This window comes from Carettochelys insculpta, chromosome 6 (assembly GCF_033958435.1).
Source record: "Carettochelys insculpta isolate YL-2023 chromosome 6, ASM3395843v1, whole genome shotgun sequence".
Lineage (NCBI taxonomy): Eukaryota > Metazoa > Chordata > Testudines > Carettochelyidae > Carettochelys > Carettochelys insculpta.
The window spans coordinates 67,745,647-67,760,629 of NC_134142.1; the positions used below are offsets into that span (position 1 = coordinate 67,745,647).

The window sequence follows — 14,983 nt, forward strand, 5'->3', positions numbered from 1 at the left end:
TTTTTTACACGGACTTACTTGTCTAGATATGATTAGTCACCAGCATTCTAAAAAAATAGATTGAAGCAGGGACACTTCCCCTAGTGATCATTTGGTACTGAATTCTTCAGAGCCAAAGAAGGTCAGGGGATGGGGAAAGCCCTATAATTCAAATCTAGTGGGAAACAGCCTTCCTACAGAACTTGATGGCATACACACAACCCTTAATCCACAGGCACAGATTTGGTGCTAGGCTTGGAATAAACTCTGAAGCAGTTGTGTGTAGCACAAAGACTGAGCAAAAAACAAACAAACAGTCTGCTCCTGTCAGCATAGGAGATCTTGGATGCGATAGCCTCTAATCCTACTTAAAAGTGAAAAGGATAGGAGTTGATGAAACACATGCAAGATCAGAGAAAGTCAAAGGAGAGAGTCAGTCCAATTCAATTACATCACAAAATGGCAGACAATTAAAAGTGACATTTTATAAAGGGATTGCATACAAATGCTAGAGGATACTGCTATAATAGGCATCACAGAAAATTGGTAGACTGTGAATCATCATTAGGACATAGTAATGCTAGAGTATAAAATACACAGGAAGGACAAAGTATGTTGCTTGGGGAGCGGCGGGTGGAGTGGCAGAATATTTGAAAGAAAGCAGAGACAAATATATTAAGACTTTTAAAGGAATCAGATTATACCAATAAATCTCTAGATAGAAATTCCATGCTTGCATCATGAAAAAGTATAGCGGTAGGAATATGCTGGTGATCACCTGACCAGGACAGTGAAAGTGACTGAAATGCTCCGGGACATTAAAGAAGCTATGAGAAAAGAAAAAGCAATAGGGAGATCTGAATTCTCCGCAGATCGTATCATATCACCTCATGACAGGATGCTGAGACCACTCCTAGACCCCATTAGTGACTGCTTCTTGGAGAAGGTAGTCCTGGAACCCTCAACGAGAGATGAGATTCCTAATATATGACTAAGTAGAGCATAGCATGTGGCCCACAAGATGGGCTATAGCCGAACCACTCAGTCACAGCAATACCGTATTACATCCAGCATCCTTGTAGAGGGGAAAATACCAAGAAAGCTCACCCCAGTAGCATTTAACTTCAGAAAGGCGAACTACACAAAAAGGAGGAAGTTAGATAAATGGGAATTTAAAGGAACAGTCGCAAGAATGAAATGCCTACAAGCTGCATGGACACTTAAGTCATGCACCACCAATTAGAATTCCTTGACAGAGTCAAAACACATGTGGACAAGGCTGATCTAGTGCGCATACTGTGCTTGGATTTTCAGAAAACCTTTGTCAAAGTTTCTCACAAAAGGCTCTTAAGCAAAAGTAAAAAGTCATGGAATATGAGGTAAGGTCCTCCAAAAGGATCAGGAGCCAAATAAAAGACAGGAAACAAAGATGTAGGAATAAGTGGTCAGTTTTCAGAATGGAGAGAAAGTTACAGAAATCACATCCTTCAGGAATCTCTGCTGAATCCAGAGCTGATTAATATTCTCCTGTGTAACTTTGAAAAGGGGGTAACAATAACGGGGTACGATTTGGAGAGGAAATTTGCAGGGAGTCCCACCAGCCACCCCACAGCAGTGGGGAGCTCAGCATCTGGCTGGGGAACAGACTGTGCCAGCAGGAGACCCACAGCAGGGAGGTGGGGCAGACAGCCTGGCTGAGGAACAGTACCTGCTGGAGCCAGAAGCCCTGCAGCTGGGAGTGCCATGGGGAGCCCTGGCTAGCAGCTTGTTAGCAGGGAGCCAGACAAGAGAGTGGAGTCTCAGAGCCTGGAGACAGGGAGCTGGAGGTAGCCAGTAGGGGAGCCCAGCCAGCAGACCTGATATCCACTGGTCCAGCAGATCCCCTTGATCGGGACCCTCAGGTCCCAAGCATGCCAGACAAGGGAGGTACAACTTGCAGTAGACAATTCCTGCCAGCCACAGGAAACAGCAACCAACATAGACTGACAGAATCTTACTTGGGTGAATGATCCATCCTCATTGCATTCTGGAATGAAGACTGCTTCTTGGGGCTTCTTTGCCTGTTCCAGTGCCTGTGCCCTCTCTAATCGACACTTACTTTGGCCAGCATCTGCAAAGGGAAACAAAAACCCTCTCATTTTAAATGGCAACGGGCTTTCCAGAAGCTAGGTGAGAGGCTACATTCAACGGTGCAAAAATGTAAGAGGAAGCCATGCAGTGAGACTTGTTTTCCCACTATCTTTATCTGTCCGTTGGAAAGACAATTAGCAGCATCCGCTGGGAGGATCCAGGGGCTGAAAATAATGCCCACTGCATACTTTTGTAAGCAGTGGCAAAATGTTATAGGAAACATTTGGCTACATTGTTTCCTGGGAGACACTGGCTCCCTAACAACAAATGCCAAAGTTAAGATCTGTAGTGGTTCAATGTCTCCCAGAAGAGGTAGACAATTATAACCCCTCCTCTCTGGATAGCCTAGTCAGTACGGGCTCAGCCTCTGGCAGTCCTGGAAGCAGAAAGGGCATAACCACAGCAGCAGAGAGATGTTCCAATTGAGAGCATCCTGTAGGCTGCTGCTGCCAGTAAGGCCAACACACTAGTTGCCAGTTGAAGTAGCCCTCCTTCGTAAGAGTCTCTCAAGCACAGATGTGCTACCCTAGCTTTATTTCCTAGCGGCTAACTCCCACGTCAAGCACAATCTGGTTGGAGGGTGGGGTGTAAGGTTTTCACCCGATGCAGGAGGGACACAATTTATCAATAAAGCAAGCATCACAGAGCGAGCTGGGCTTGAGAGTGGTTAAGGTCTCCACTCTGGCCAGTGCTTGAATCAGGGGGTATAATTTAGAACCTCAGTCCCCCATGGGCCTAACTTATCTTATGACAAAGAGTAAACAAATATACTTAATATAAGCCTTGAGCTGATCACCTGCAGGGTCAGAAAGAAACCCTTCCTCTGCCCAGCCAAGGCAAAGTGTTGTGAGCATTTACATTTACCAAAACTGCTCTCTTTCATAGTGCCAGCGGTAGAGTTTGGAAGAGGACTGAGAAACCCGCAGCTTCTCACTCAACATATCTGCTCTGCAGAGCCAGATTCAGCCACCCTGATGTACAGAAAGTAGCACCTCCCCCACCATGGAGCCCCATTGGCGGAATGCTTCTCAGGGAAAGAATGGCAACACCGTCTGACCCGCTGGTGCTCGTACTACAGCAGTGCTGCAAAGACAGGAGTCAGGATTGAGGCACCATTGTAGAGACCCTGTGTAAAACGAACAGAAGAGGATCTCCACAGACATGAGTTTACAATCCAAGTCTTTGACCAGACAGAACAAACAGTGTAGCGTGCTGGATGTACATATGTGCAGAAGGAAGTGCAGCTGGAGGGGTGGGGTAACACACAAAACACAGCCAGTCTATGTAGTGATATTAAGACACAATCTTTCAGAACAGATAATCACACCAGTATCCATAGTCTGGTCTGGAGCACTGTTTAGTCATGGCAGCATTCAGTAGGCACAACAGTAGAACGCTGTCTTAAGGTATTTGAGAAAGTGGGAGGAAGGGACATTTGGGGATCAGGTTCCATGCAGGAGGAATGACAGAAATATGCAAGGTCTTGGAGGGAGAAGCAGACAAGCATTCGATGAAGGTGGTCATCATTGGATGAAACAGGTGGCTGGTTGACAATGCAGTAAGACCAGAAGAGTAGATGGGGGCTAAGCTGTGGAGAGCCTTAGAGATTTGAGCCTGAATTACTGAGAGCCTCTCTCCCCCAATCCACACACACACAATTTTCAGCCCTGGCAGCCAGGTAGTCTTAACTGTAGAAAGAGCATACTAGATCTGGCAGAGGCACAGAAAAGCCATTTAGTCAACTTTTATGAAAACCTGGATGAACATTTTCAAACTAAGCCATTCAAGCACTTTCATAGGAATTGGAATTAGGGCCCCAGTTTTGATGTTTGACAGTTCACTGGGAGTTCTATTCACAGCTCCACCATTGACCCACTGGGAGACCTTGAAGCAAGTCACTTCCCCTCCCTGTGCATCCATTTCCCTTCTCTCCCTTTGTACAGAGCTTACCACAATAAAGCCCAGAACTCAACTGGGCCCTCTTTGTGCTACAGTATAGGCATGACGCCTAAATTAGTTCACGTCTTTGCAAACTGAAAAATCGTCGGACTGAAGCTAAAGAGCATTTCTAGGGAGCTGGTATGCAGCTGTATGGCTTAGATTCTAGCACAGTGAATCAGGAATAATAGCCCAATTCGTGTGAGAAAAGCCACATGGTAAGGAACTTGGTATTACTTATCTGTAAGAGGATCCCTGCAGCAGCAAATTACATTCTAATATTATCCTTGTTTCAACTACGAGGGAAGAGCATTGCAGATATTACTACTGGCAATACCCATATTGCCTAGAGATTTCCTAGTCACACAGACAGCCTATTCTGCTTGGCCACACAGCCTCTAATAGTATCACAAAACCAAAAGCAGTAGAGTTGGAGGTTCCCTGTGTTTTATAATTTTTGGATTGTAACCACAAAGCTTTCAAATTATGTTTCATAAAGTAGACAACTCAGTGAGCCGCTTTTGCATCTGCACCCAAAATGCAGAAGGAAATTTGAAGCCTCAGTTATGCGATATGCATGTCACAATGTGTGATCTTTCAAGCTCAACATATGAGCACAAAAGTCTGCAAGTTTACTTTATTTGTTGTATTTAACTAGCAATAGTATATGGAGACAAGTCTAGCATTAGGCTGTTCTCACTAGGCTCACATTCAGAAGTGACAGTACCTCTAGATAGCACAGAAATTGGACTTGCACAACATACATCTGCAGTGCACTAACAAGACAAAGGATGGACCACTTCTGTGTGGATGCATGAGATGTTTTATTAGTGCTAGAGGGAATAAATTGTTATAGTAAATTTCTCTTTTTCACAGGCTCAGACTCTTATCAGTCAGACAAAGCCTGCCACTATCAGAAGCCAACTCTGATTTCAGTCAATGCAGTTCTAACAATATTCCTAATTGTGCAACTGAACAAAAGATTGATTTTGGACAGGAAGCGTTTTAAAAAAGACCTTTAACTTTTAAGCTTCAACTGCCTTTTAAAGCAGTGATATTCAGACCTCAGTGGTTCAGGAGCTCAACTAGCTATTAACATTACACAAAAGAACTACAATAGTGTGAACTGTTGCAGATATTACATATGTATATAATTATCTTCAAAGTGAAATGACTAATATTTTAATCAATGACAATTGGTTAAACTGAAATCATCCTAATTTAATTAACCAATGTCTTACGAATCACATGCTGCCAATTGCTGGTGAAGACACATGAAAGCCTTTTGAGGCTCATGAGCCTAAGTCTGAGAATCACGATCTTAAAAACCCTAGTAATTTTACACAATGTGTTTATAAATCTAAGTATTTAGAAATCAGTTTATTACTCAATGGTATTTAAGATGCTATCTTTGACAAGGAACCCCTTGAGAGGTGATCGAGGGGTGTCAATTCAAATTGTTAGAAAGCAAAGTAATATAAGAAACTGTTCTTCAGAAACCACCAGGCACTAGAGATCCTCCCTCCATACCATACTGTTCAGAGAGTCAAGACAGCATTTTTTACAATTGTGCCATGGAATGACACACACAAGTACAAAGCATTGATGAAATGGTGCATGCATAAATCCAGCCTTTTTGTATTTGATTATACACAGTTCCAGGATCTAGTGCCTTTAATGTCAACACATCCAATTGTTTTTAATAGGAGTGCCCACTTTTACAAAGATTGGTTATTTTATAATTGCATCAACATTTGATATTTTAGGGATATAACATGTAGCTTTTTTTTGGTAATGATAAAAGTAAAATATTACATAATGCCAGAAACTACGTTTCTAAAAGGATATTTATTGCTCTGATTAGAAAGAGGCAATTCAACAATAGCTACAGCCACACTACAATGATCTGAAGTACATGGTTCTGTGCTGATTTAACTCCAGTTGATGATCCAGGCCATAGTATATTGGGGAAATGGAGGTAAGTAGTAGGGTGGCCAGGTATAGAGGCTTTCCACTGGAACACCAGTTAAAAAGACAGACAGTCGGGCATCTGGTAGGCACTGCTGACCATCCTGTTGATGGTCTTGTTTGCAGTACAGCACAGCTGGGCTAGCAGGTTCTTCACTAGCCTCCATGTCAGCCAGTTCCCAGGAAGCAGCCAGCAAGCACCAGCTCTGGCTCCTATGAGTAAGGGCAGCCAGGGGCCCCCACATGCAACCCCAACCCCAAGCACCACTCCCAACGTCTCCCATTGGCCAAGAACCACAGCCAATAGGAGCTTCAAGCGTGTCCCCTGCAGACAGGGCAGCATGCAGAGCCATCCAGACAGGATTCCATGCAGGAGCTGGAAAGAGCTGCTTGAGGTAAGTGCCACCTGGTGCTTGCCCCCTAAACCCCACCTCCATGCTCAATTCCTTGCCCTGATCCTCCTGCCCTCCAAACCCTTTGATCCTAGCACAGAGCTGCTTCCCACATACCCTAAATCCCTTAAACCCAGCTGGAGGCCCCTTCTGCAGCCTAAATCTTTCAGCCCCAAACCCATATCAAATCCCTCTGCCCCATATCAAAGCCCTCACCCTAAACTCCTGCCCCAGCCTAGATCACACTCCATACCCTCTTCCATCCCAAATCCCTCTGCCCCAGCCAAAAGCCACTTTCTACACCCCAAATCCCTCATTCCCTTCCCCATTCCAGAGCCTGCATGTCCAGCCAGAGCCCACACCCCAGCCCCCTGAGCCAATTCAGTGGAAAAATTAAGTGTTGTGGGAGAGCCAGCAACAGATAGAAGGCAAGTAGCAAGAGCAGGGCCACAGAAGGCGCAGGACAAAGGTATTTGGTTTTGTGCAAATAGAAAGTTGGCAACCCTAGGGGAGAGAAGTTACAAAAAATTAACCCATTTGTTGCAAGGAGTTGGTCAAAGTCCCTCCACTTTTTTCCCCTCTTCTCCCCCTTCACTGCTGAAAAACCTTGCAGATGTCCAAGCAAGAGGCCTCTCACTAAGCCACCCTGCTGTCTACTTCCTTTTTTACTCATCTCTCCTGGTTTCCAATCACATCCAGTGCGCCAGAACATTAACTTAGAAGGAGCAGATAAGTGGAAGAGCGCTGAACCTGCAGCATTCCATATTTCTGCAGTGGGTTTCAGAGTTGTTTAAGGATCCTTTTGTGCCAGCAACCTACTCATCAGGTTCCATTTTCTTCTCCCTTGAGAATGAACAGGGAGCTCAGACAGAGAGACACACACAGACACTCAACCTGGGGAGCAGCTCTGGACAGAAAGACAGATCTCAGCATCTCACTGACAGCCCACATGCTACATACTAATGCAAGGGTGGAAGAGGGAGACTGGCTTCAAAAAGCCTTACCATCCCTAGCCAGAATGACGACGGGGGCAGGTCTTTTCATGCTAGCATTTGACAGAGCGCTGGTGCATGCAGGTCTCATATCTTCCAGGACCTGCTCTGGAGACCTCCCCGGCTGAAGTTTTTAACTAGGGATGTTTGGAAGTACTTGATTTGTGATCAGAGGTTAAGGCATGTGCCAAGAAAAAAAAAAAAATGGAGAAATTCTCAGAACCAGCACTTCTACTTAAATACTATGCAGTTGACCAATTGTACACACGTTGTACATCCTCATGGGTGTCAGTGAGTAAATGTAGACCTTGCCCCAAGGCGACTTAAGGAACCAATTTCCAGTATATTAAGATCTCCGCAAATCATACGAGATTGCTGGCTCTCGTTCCACAAAATGCACCTTTCATCCCTGCAGTGTTTTTTTTGAAGCAGTACTGCTGCTCTCATGATTGCATGAGCTCATGAACACAAATGCCAGTTGATTGACAAATTAGCACCAGTTTTTGGAGAGTATTTAAGCACTACTCTTTGGAACTCTTCTCTAGTCAGTAAAGCCATGTTCGACTAGACTGCCATGTTTTGTCCCCCTTCTCTGTGCTTTTTTTTTTTTTTTTTGGAAAAGTGTCAGTATTTTTGGTACCTTGCAATTTGTATATGAGTAAGCGAAGGTAGAAATAAGGCGTATAAGATGAAAAAATAATTCCACTGAGAGCTTCAGCACATTGAGAACCAATACAGAGCAAGAGCTCAGCAACAATGCAGCTCAATACGAGCTACAATTCCCTGTTGAGTGGCAAGATCAGCCCTGGAGGGAGAAAACACTTTAGAACTGCAAAAAGTGACTTAGGTTGGGTTTAAAGGGATCAGCTCTGGTATAACTATTATGTTCATATAAGTTTGCTGTTCACAAAAGCAATTTCTAGCTATCCGCACATAAATGTTAAATTATTTGGGGTGCAGAATGCCTGAGGCACTTAATTCTTTGTTCTTCTGTATTTCGGTGAGCTTCCACCATCATGGAAATTGGGCATCCAATTGCCATAAGGACCTTATCCATGAGTGTATTTGGCTGGGATGTGATTAAGGAACATATTTGCCATGCAGAAATGATGGCAACCCAGCTGGCGGCCATCTTCCGGGTCCAGAGAGTCTCATGCCCCAGAACAGCATTACACAGTGCTCCATTGCTACACATGCCTCCTTTCGAAGGGGGCATAAAGCCAATACATACAGCAACTTGTGGCTGTTGAAGACCCCATAATTTCTGCAGAAGCAAGGGCATTAACACGGCATCTGGGAGAGATTCCCGATGCGGATTATGACATTCTGCCTAATTAAATGTCACCTGAAGTTTCAACAGGACAGCATTCTTCTTTTCCTGTTCGAGACTGTTTAGTACTGTTGTATACCATATTTATTCCATGGGTGGCTGTTCCAGTGGTGGGTGAAATGAAACCTAGGGTCCACCAGAGCATTCCTATGTAATGTTGGACAAGTCACAAAATCAGGACTTTAACAGGTGACTGCTAACGCTACTCATTTTCTAGTTGTCCAACCCAAGACTCCCCCAATGTCTGATCTACAAAAGGTATCGAGTTCTCACAGCTGCAACTGAACCCAAAAGAAAGCTGCATTGAATATCTGAAGTGCTAGTGATACAATATCAAGTGCTCAAAACACAAAATCAGGTTTTAGGTGTCTCAAACTGGACACTCAAGTCGTTTAACCCTTTGACAAGTGACAGAGAGGTAGCCTGGACGGTATGGAGGTTAGTCCATATTCTAACAAAACCAGCAGTCATGTAGCACTTTAAAAAGACTAACAAAATGATTTATTAGGTGATGAGATTTTGTGGAGCAGACTCACTTCAGATCTGGAAATAGTGCTGTAACAAATGGCACAACAGTTTTATAACAGAGATCCAAAAAGATTGGAAAAAACCCTGACAAATCAGATCCCTAGGATGGGGGGGGCAAGGTGGGCGAGAATTAACTCAGGCAGGACATTTAGTAATTCTCTCCCCTCCTCCCCATGCCCCCCGTCCTATGCCTCTGATTTATCTGATATAAAGTTTTTGTTTCAATTTTTTTGGATCTCTGTTATAAAACTGTCATGCCATTTCTGGTACAGCACTATCTCCACATCTGAAGAAGTGGGTCTGCTCCACAAAAGCTCATCACCTAATAAATTATTCTGTTAGTCTTTAGGTGCTACATGACCACTTTTTTGTTTCCTTTGACACTAGTGTCTGTGCACAACCACCCCATCCATAAAAATCAAGGAAACAGTCCCTCATCTCAGGGACATTGTGAAGATTAACCTCGGAAAAATTTATATGAGTACACCACAGAAACCACACCCACATGAGGAAATTAATTTTTAAATCAGTGCAGCACTGGCATGGTAAGTAATGCAGGGGCCACTCAGCATTAAACTAGAGAGAAATTCAGTTTCCATCCCACATGAAATTCCAATATTTGTTTCCTGAAAGCTAAAGGGAAAAAACACAGTTTTAAAATATTTACAGATCATCTTTTCATGTGACAAGTTCAGGTCTTCCAGCTCTGAGGATTGCAAGGGATGACCCAACAAGTTTTCACTAGTGAGAACTGACTACAAGAGAACCTTAACAAACAGTTTCTTCATTTCTTTTAAAAAAAAAAAGGAGAAAAAAGTTACCAGTGTGTTTGAATGTCCCCATACTACCACAGGCTGTGTCTCCTAGGTCAAGACTGGCTGACTTTGCAGCTGAATCTTGGCCATAGTAGCAAATCCAAACTAATTTCAGCTCCGGCAACCAAAAAAAAAAAAAGTTGACAGTGCTCCTTGTGCAATACCTCTGACAATAGATGACCCAAGAATGTTACTAATCCTATGGCTGAAAAATTCTCTGATCAGGCATCTCAATAGCCCGTGAAACCGCCTAAAGCTGATGGTTTTCAATACTCAGAAGGCAGTATGCTCAGTCTTCTAGTATGGCAAGACGTAAGTGTGTACTGCAAGAAAGCAAAAAACCTAGAAAGGTTTAAGAAACTCACCATTAGGATAGGTAGAACAATCTAATTCTTGACCTTCCCCTCCACTCTTTGATTTGCTCACCTTGATTATCTTTTTCTGATTTGTCCTCCTTGCTTACTGTTTTTGGTTCTGTGTCTTAAATATTGAGTCTGTTCTGGTCTGAAGAAGTGGGTCTGTCCCACGAAAGCTCACCTAACAAACTATTTTGCTAGTCTTTAAAGTGCTACTTGACTGCTTTTTGTTTTCATTATTAGGACGGAGCCTTTTGGTGGGAGAACCCCTCTTTTCAACATTTGGTGCTATCTTTTCATGCATGCTTCCCCTAAACTAAATGTGAACCCTCCCAAAGTGAAGTGATTCCAGAAAAGTAACTTGTAAGCTTTAAAGAGGGATATTTATGACAGGGAAAGGCTTTAAGAACAAGTGTGGTTTAAAACAGATCTATTAGGCCTTGACATGGATTTTACAAGAGTTTTTGAGTCACTAACTGCTTTATTTGAGGACAGACATCATTGGTAACCATTCTCCCTCTCAGCCCATCTTCTCCAAATCAGGGCAGCACACACATCACTGTTATTTCAGCTTCACTGCAAGACTAATAACTTCTAGGACAAAAGACTGATGTTGAGGGAGAAACTAACTTCACTGCACAAACTGAAGGACTAAAGCAGCTCAGCTGGGACAGAAAAGTGGTTCCACTCCCTCCACCTATACACATCGCTGCAATGGTGGAAGAAGATAGAGGGTCATGTAAATTCTTACACAGTTATGTTTAGTATTCAGTGCAAAGACACTTGCTAGTCCTTTGTCGTACTTCTGCATCTGTGTACGCACGTTATATGCCAAAAGTACACCTACTCCAGAAAACAAACAGGAGGGCAAACCCATTTGGGGAAGGGGCAGCTGATCATATATTTTCTGTGTACCACAACTCACAGCTTAATGGACACTTATTGGTCCCCTGCTGAACATCTGGTGTCAGATGGCAGAACAAGGAGTAATGGTCAGAAGTTGAAGAGGGAGAGGTGTAGGTTAGATATTAGGAAAAACTACTTCACCAGGCAGGTGAAGCATTGGAACGCGGTGCCCAGAGAGGTGGTGGATTCTCCATCCCTTGAGGTTTTTAAGTCCTGACTGGGCAAGGTCATGGCTGGGATGACTTAGTGGGGGTTGATCCTGCTTGAAGCAGGGGGCTGGACTAAATGACCTCCTGAGGTTCCTTCCTAGACACACTTAGGGGTCAGAGACTCACACTCAATTGGATTATAACACTTCAGTGGGTTACTCATGGAATAAGGTACTATTCAACATAAGCATGTCACAATTCAGCATTAGAGTACACAGAATTCCCACCCTTCCCTCAAAATAACCAGTCTCTGATTCACTTACCTTTGCATCTGCCTCGATGCACCACATTCAGAGCCGAGTCCCTGCATTTGGCTCTCTGGTAGTCACACATTGACTCGTAAGTCCTGCCATCAGAGGCGCAGAGGGGTTTGGACTGGGACCTGGTGCAGTGGAGGTTACACTGTGGGTCTCTGTCACTGTCGCTTATTAAAAACTGAAGGAGGCAAAAAGAGTTGGAGGAGGGGAAAAAAAAAATATTTTGTTTGGTTTTTAAGTCAGCCTAGACACTTTTCGAAGACAATAGAAAAATGATGCAGTTTAAATTGACTTGTTGAAATCTTGTTGATTTTCACAAGAAGGATTTCATTTAGAGCATTTTATTTTTGAAAGGTACCACCAGCCACCATTTTTTAGAACAAATGATAACACTACTCCGTGTGCAACCTTCAAAAAAGAGGGGGTATGAAGTTGCAAAGCCAGCTCCGAATCCAACATAGGAAATGCTGTACTGAATGGACCTGTGATCAGTACAGTCCAGTTTTCTATTGCTAAAAGTGGCCAAACACCATCACCAACACAGAGATGCAACAGACTGCAGGAGGCAAAGGTGGTTTAAGACTTGAAGAGAAAAATCACAGAATTATGGAAAACAAGTAGGGATGGAAGGGACCTAAAGAGGTCATTCAGCCCAACCCACCACACCTCCTGCACTGAAGCAGGGTCATGCATTCCCAGATGATTCCTAACAGTTTAACCTTTGCTCAAAAACCTCCAGTTACAGGGATTTCACAGTCAAAACAAAAAGCAGTCAAGTAGCACTTTAAAGACTAGCAAAATAGTTTATTAGGTGAGCTTAGAAGTGGGTCTGTCCCACGAAAGCTCACCTAATGAACTATTTTGCTAGTCTTTAAAAGTGCTACTTGACTGCTTTTTGTTTTGATAGTGCATAGACTAGCATGGCTTACTCTTATTATTGAGGGATTTCACAGCTTTGTTTGAAGCCTACTCCGGCGTTAAACTATCCTTATCATTAGAAAGGATTTCTAACCTCAATCTTTTCACATGCCAGGTTTATCTGGGCCCCTAATCATCCTTCTTTGAAGCTCCTAATTCTGCAATATCCCTTCAGATACAAGGAATCCTGTGGCACCTTATAGACTAGCAGATATTTTGGAACATAAGCTTTCGTGGGCAAAGTGAAGCGGGTCTTTGCCCACAAAAGTTTATGCTCCAAAATATCTGCTAGTCTATAAGGTGCCACTAGACTTCTTGTTGGCAGTCTGTAGCTTTAAGAACATGGCTTCCTCTGATACTTGTCACCTTCAGATACAATGGCCCCTGTTGCAAACCAATGCCTTTGTGTGGAATGGCAGTATATTTTTCCATATTCTTCTCTACCTTGCTCCTTGAGTCACAAAACCTGATTCGCTTTGACGACCACAGCGGGACATTGATAAAAAAGGTCCTTTTCCTGGATTGATATAAACTAAGAAACACAGACTGCACTTCCTTGCTGTAACTACTAGACTACAGTTTCGGCAGATTTGCTTTTTGTAGTGGCCCTTTTTTAACTTTTCTAGTTCCCTCTTATCTTTCACCTTATTTATTGGTAGATACTATCAGGCTTCAATGTCTATTCAAATAACTTCTGACTTTTCAAACAAAATTTCAGTGGAGCTCCTGTTATAGGTCTACTGAAGAGCATAGCAGGAATTGAGCACTAATCCTCTACCATAATTATAGTTAACTTCACCCATCCTTCTCAAAATTATTTTCCTTTCTGGCCAACTCACAAGCCTGGGAATGAGCCCCTTTCTTATGCACTAGAATCTCAGCCTGCTCCCAGAGCACTTATGATCTCAACAGTCCAGGGCTGGCTGGCAAGTGGGCACTGACAGACATTCTCCTTGCATATACAAAAAGGTACAGCTCTCCAAGTGCACTAATAGCTGGATGCAGTACAGGGAAATGTGAGTCATCACCATAGTCACCTTGGCATTACAACTGCCTACAAAGCTGTCTGACTATTTTATACTTAGGAGGTTAAAGTTTTTGAAAAAACCATTGTCTGGTTTGGACTGGTTTTTACCACTCCCAAAATCCCCACTTCTCTGAAGTTCCTATTTTAAAATAAGGTTATCCTTCACACAACATGACAAGCTGTGAAAAAAGTGTGTAATATTAGCACTCAAGTGTGTCAAACATACTCTATGCTGCTGAACCCTTGAGACTTCTAGCAATGCACTCCTACCCATTGAACAACCAGCAGAAGCGAGCTCTGCACTGGACTGAATATAAAAGCTGCATGCCAATTTTACCGTAAATTTCCATTTGCCTTGGGTTCAACAAGTATGCAGAGGTAAGAGTACATAAAACTCTTTGAAGAAGGTCATTAATTCCTTTCCTGCGTTACCCATTTCAATGAACAAACTCTGATTTATTGCTGTTTAAGTGTTGGTCCAGGTTCTCATAACATGATAGGGGACTAGACAATTTTTGTCTATTTGTTAGTGTATAATAGGTTATTAGGTTTACATTTCTCCAAATTCCTTATGGTCTATTTGTAGCCCCCCCCCACCCCCCAGAATTATAATTTTTTTTCAGTTATCTATCCAGTCAGGCATATCCAAGTTCAGAGACAGAACTATAGATTGGAGAGGTTAAGGACTGCTACAAGTTTGCAGTATCAAAAGCAATTAAGACTGCTCTGGGTTTTCCAGCTTCATATATACCCAGTTTTTAAAGGAGTGAAGATGACAGGGTACATCTACAATTAGAACAAAAAACATCCCTCATCAAAAGGAGAAACAAGAGGTTTCTAGTCACATAATTGGCAATTGCTCATGTTATATACTGATATACTAGATACCAAAGACATCCATGAGGCACCTTAAAATAGGGTCAGGGTCTACCACATGGTATTGCTTCTAGTTTTCAGGCTGCAACCAGAGTTCCTGTAAGCTTACTGCAACACACATTGTGAATCAAATTTACAACAACATCTTTCAACATTTTTATTACAGTAGCACCTACATGGCATAAAAAAAGGTCTCCTTCCCCCTATAATGCCCATCCTACCAAAAGGAGTTTGCAAACTAAGAAGTTAGACAAGCTGGTGCTTGTGCTATTGAAAAAGTACATTATGTGGCAAAGTCTGCAATGAATTCCCACAAGATATGCAATTCTGTACAATGCCTGTTCTACTGGGAAGTCATCTAA

General features: G+C 43.0%; 1 protein-coding gene across 1 annotated transcript in view; it reads right to left on the minus strand.

The window, feature by feature from the left end:
* The window catches only part of SMOC1 (SPARC related modular calcium binding 1), a 183,084-nt gene that overhangs the window by 125,115 nt on the left and 42,986 nt on the right, over positions 1 to 14,983 (minus strand). The window contains exons 2-3 of the mRNA XM_074998874.1: positions 11,807 to 11,978; positions 1,977 to 2,089 (exon numbers count right to left, since the gene is read on the minus strand). Coding sequence (XP_074854975.1) covers positions 1,977 to 2,089; positions 11,807 to 11,978 — 285 coding nt within the window. The remainder of the gene's footprint in view (positions 1 to 1,976; positions 2,090 to 11,806; positions 11,979 to 14,983) is intronic.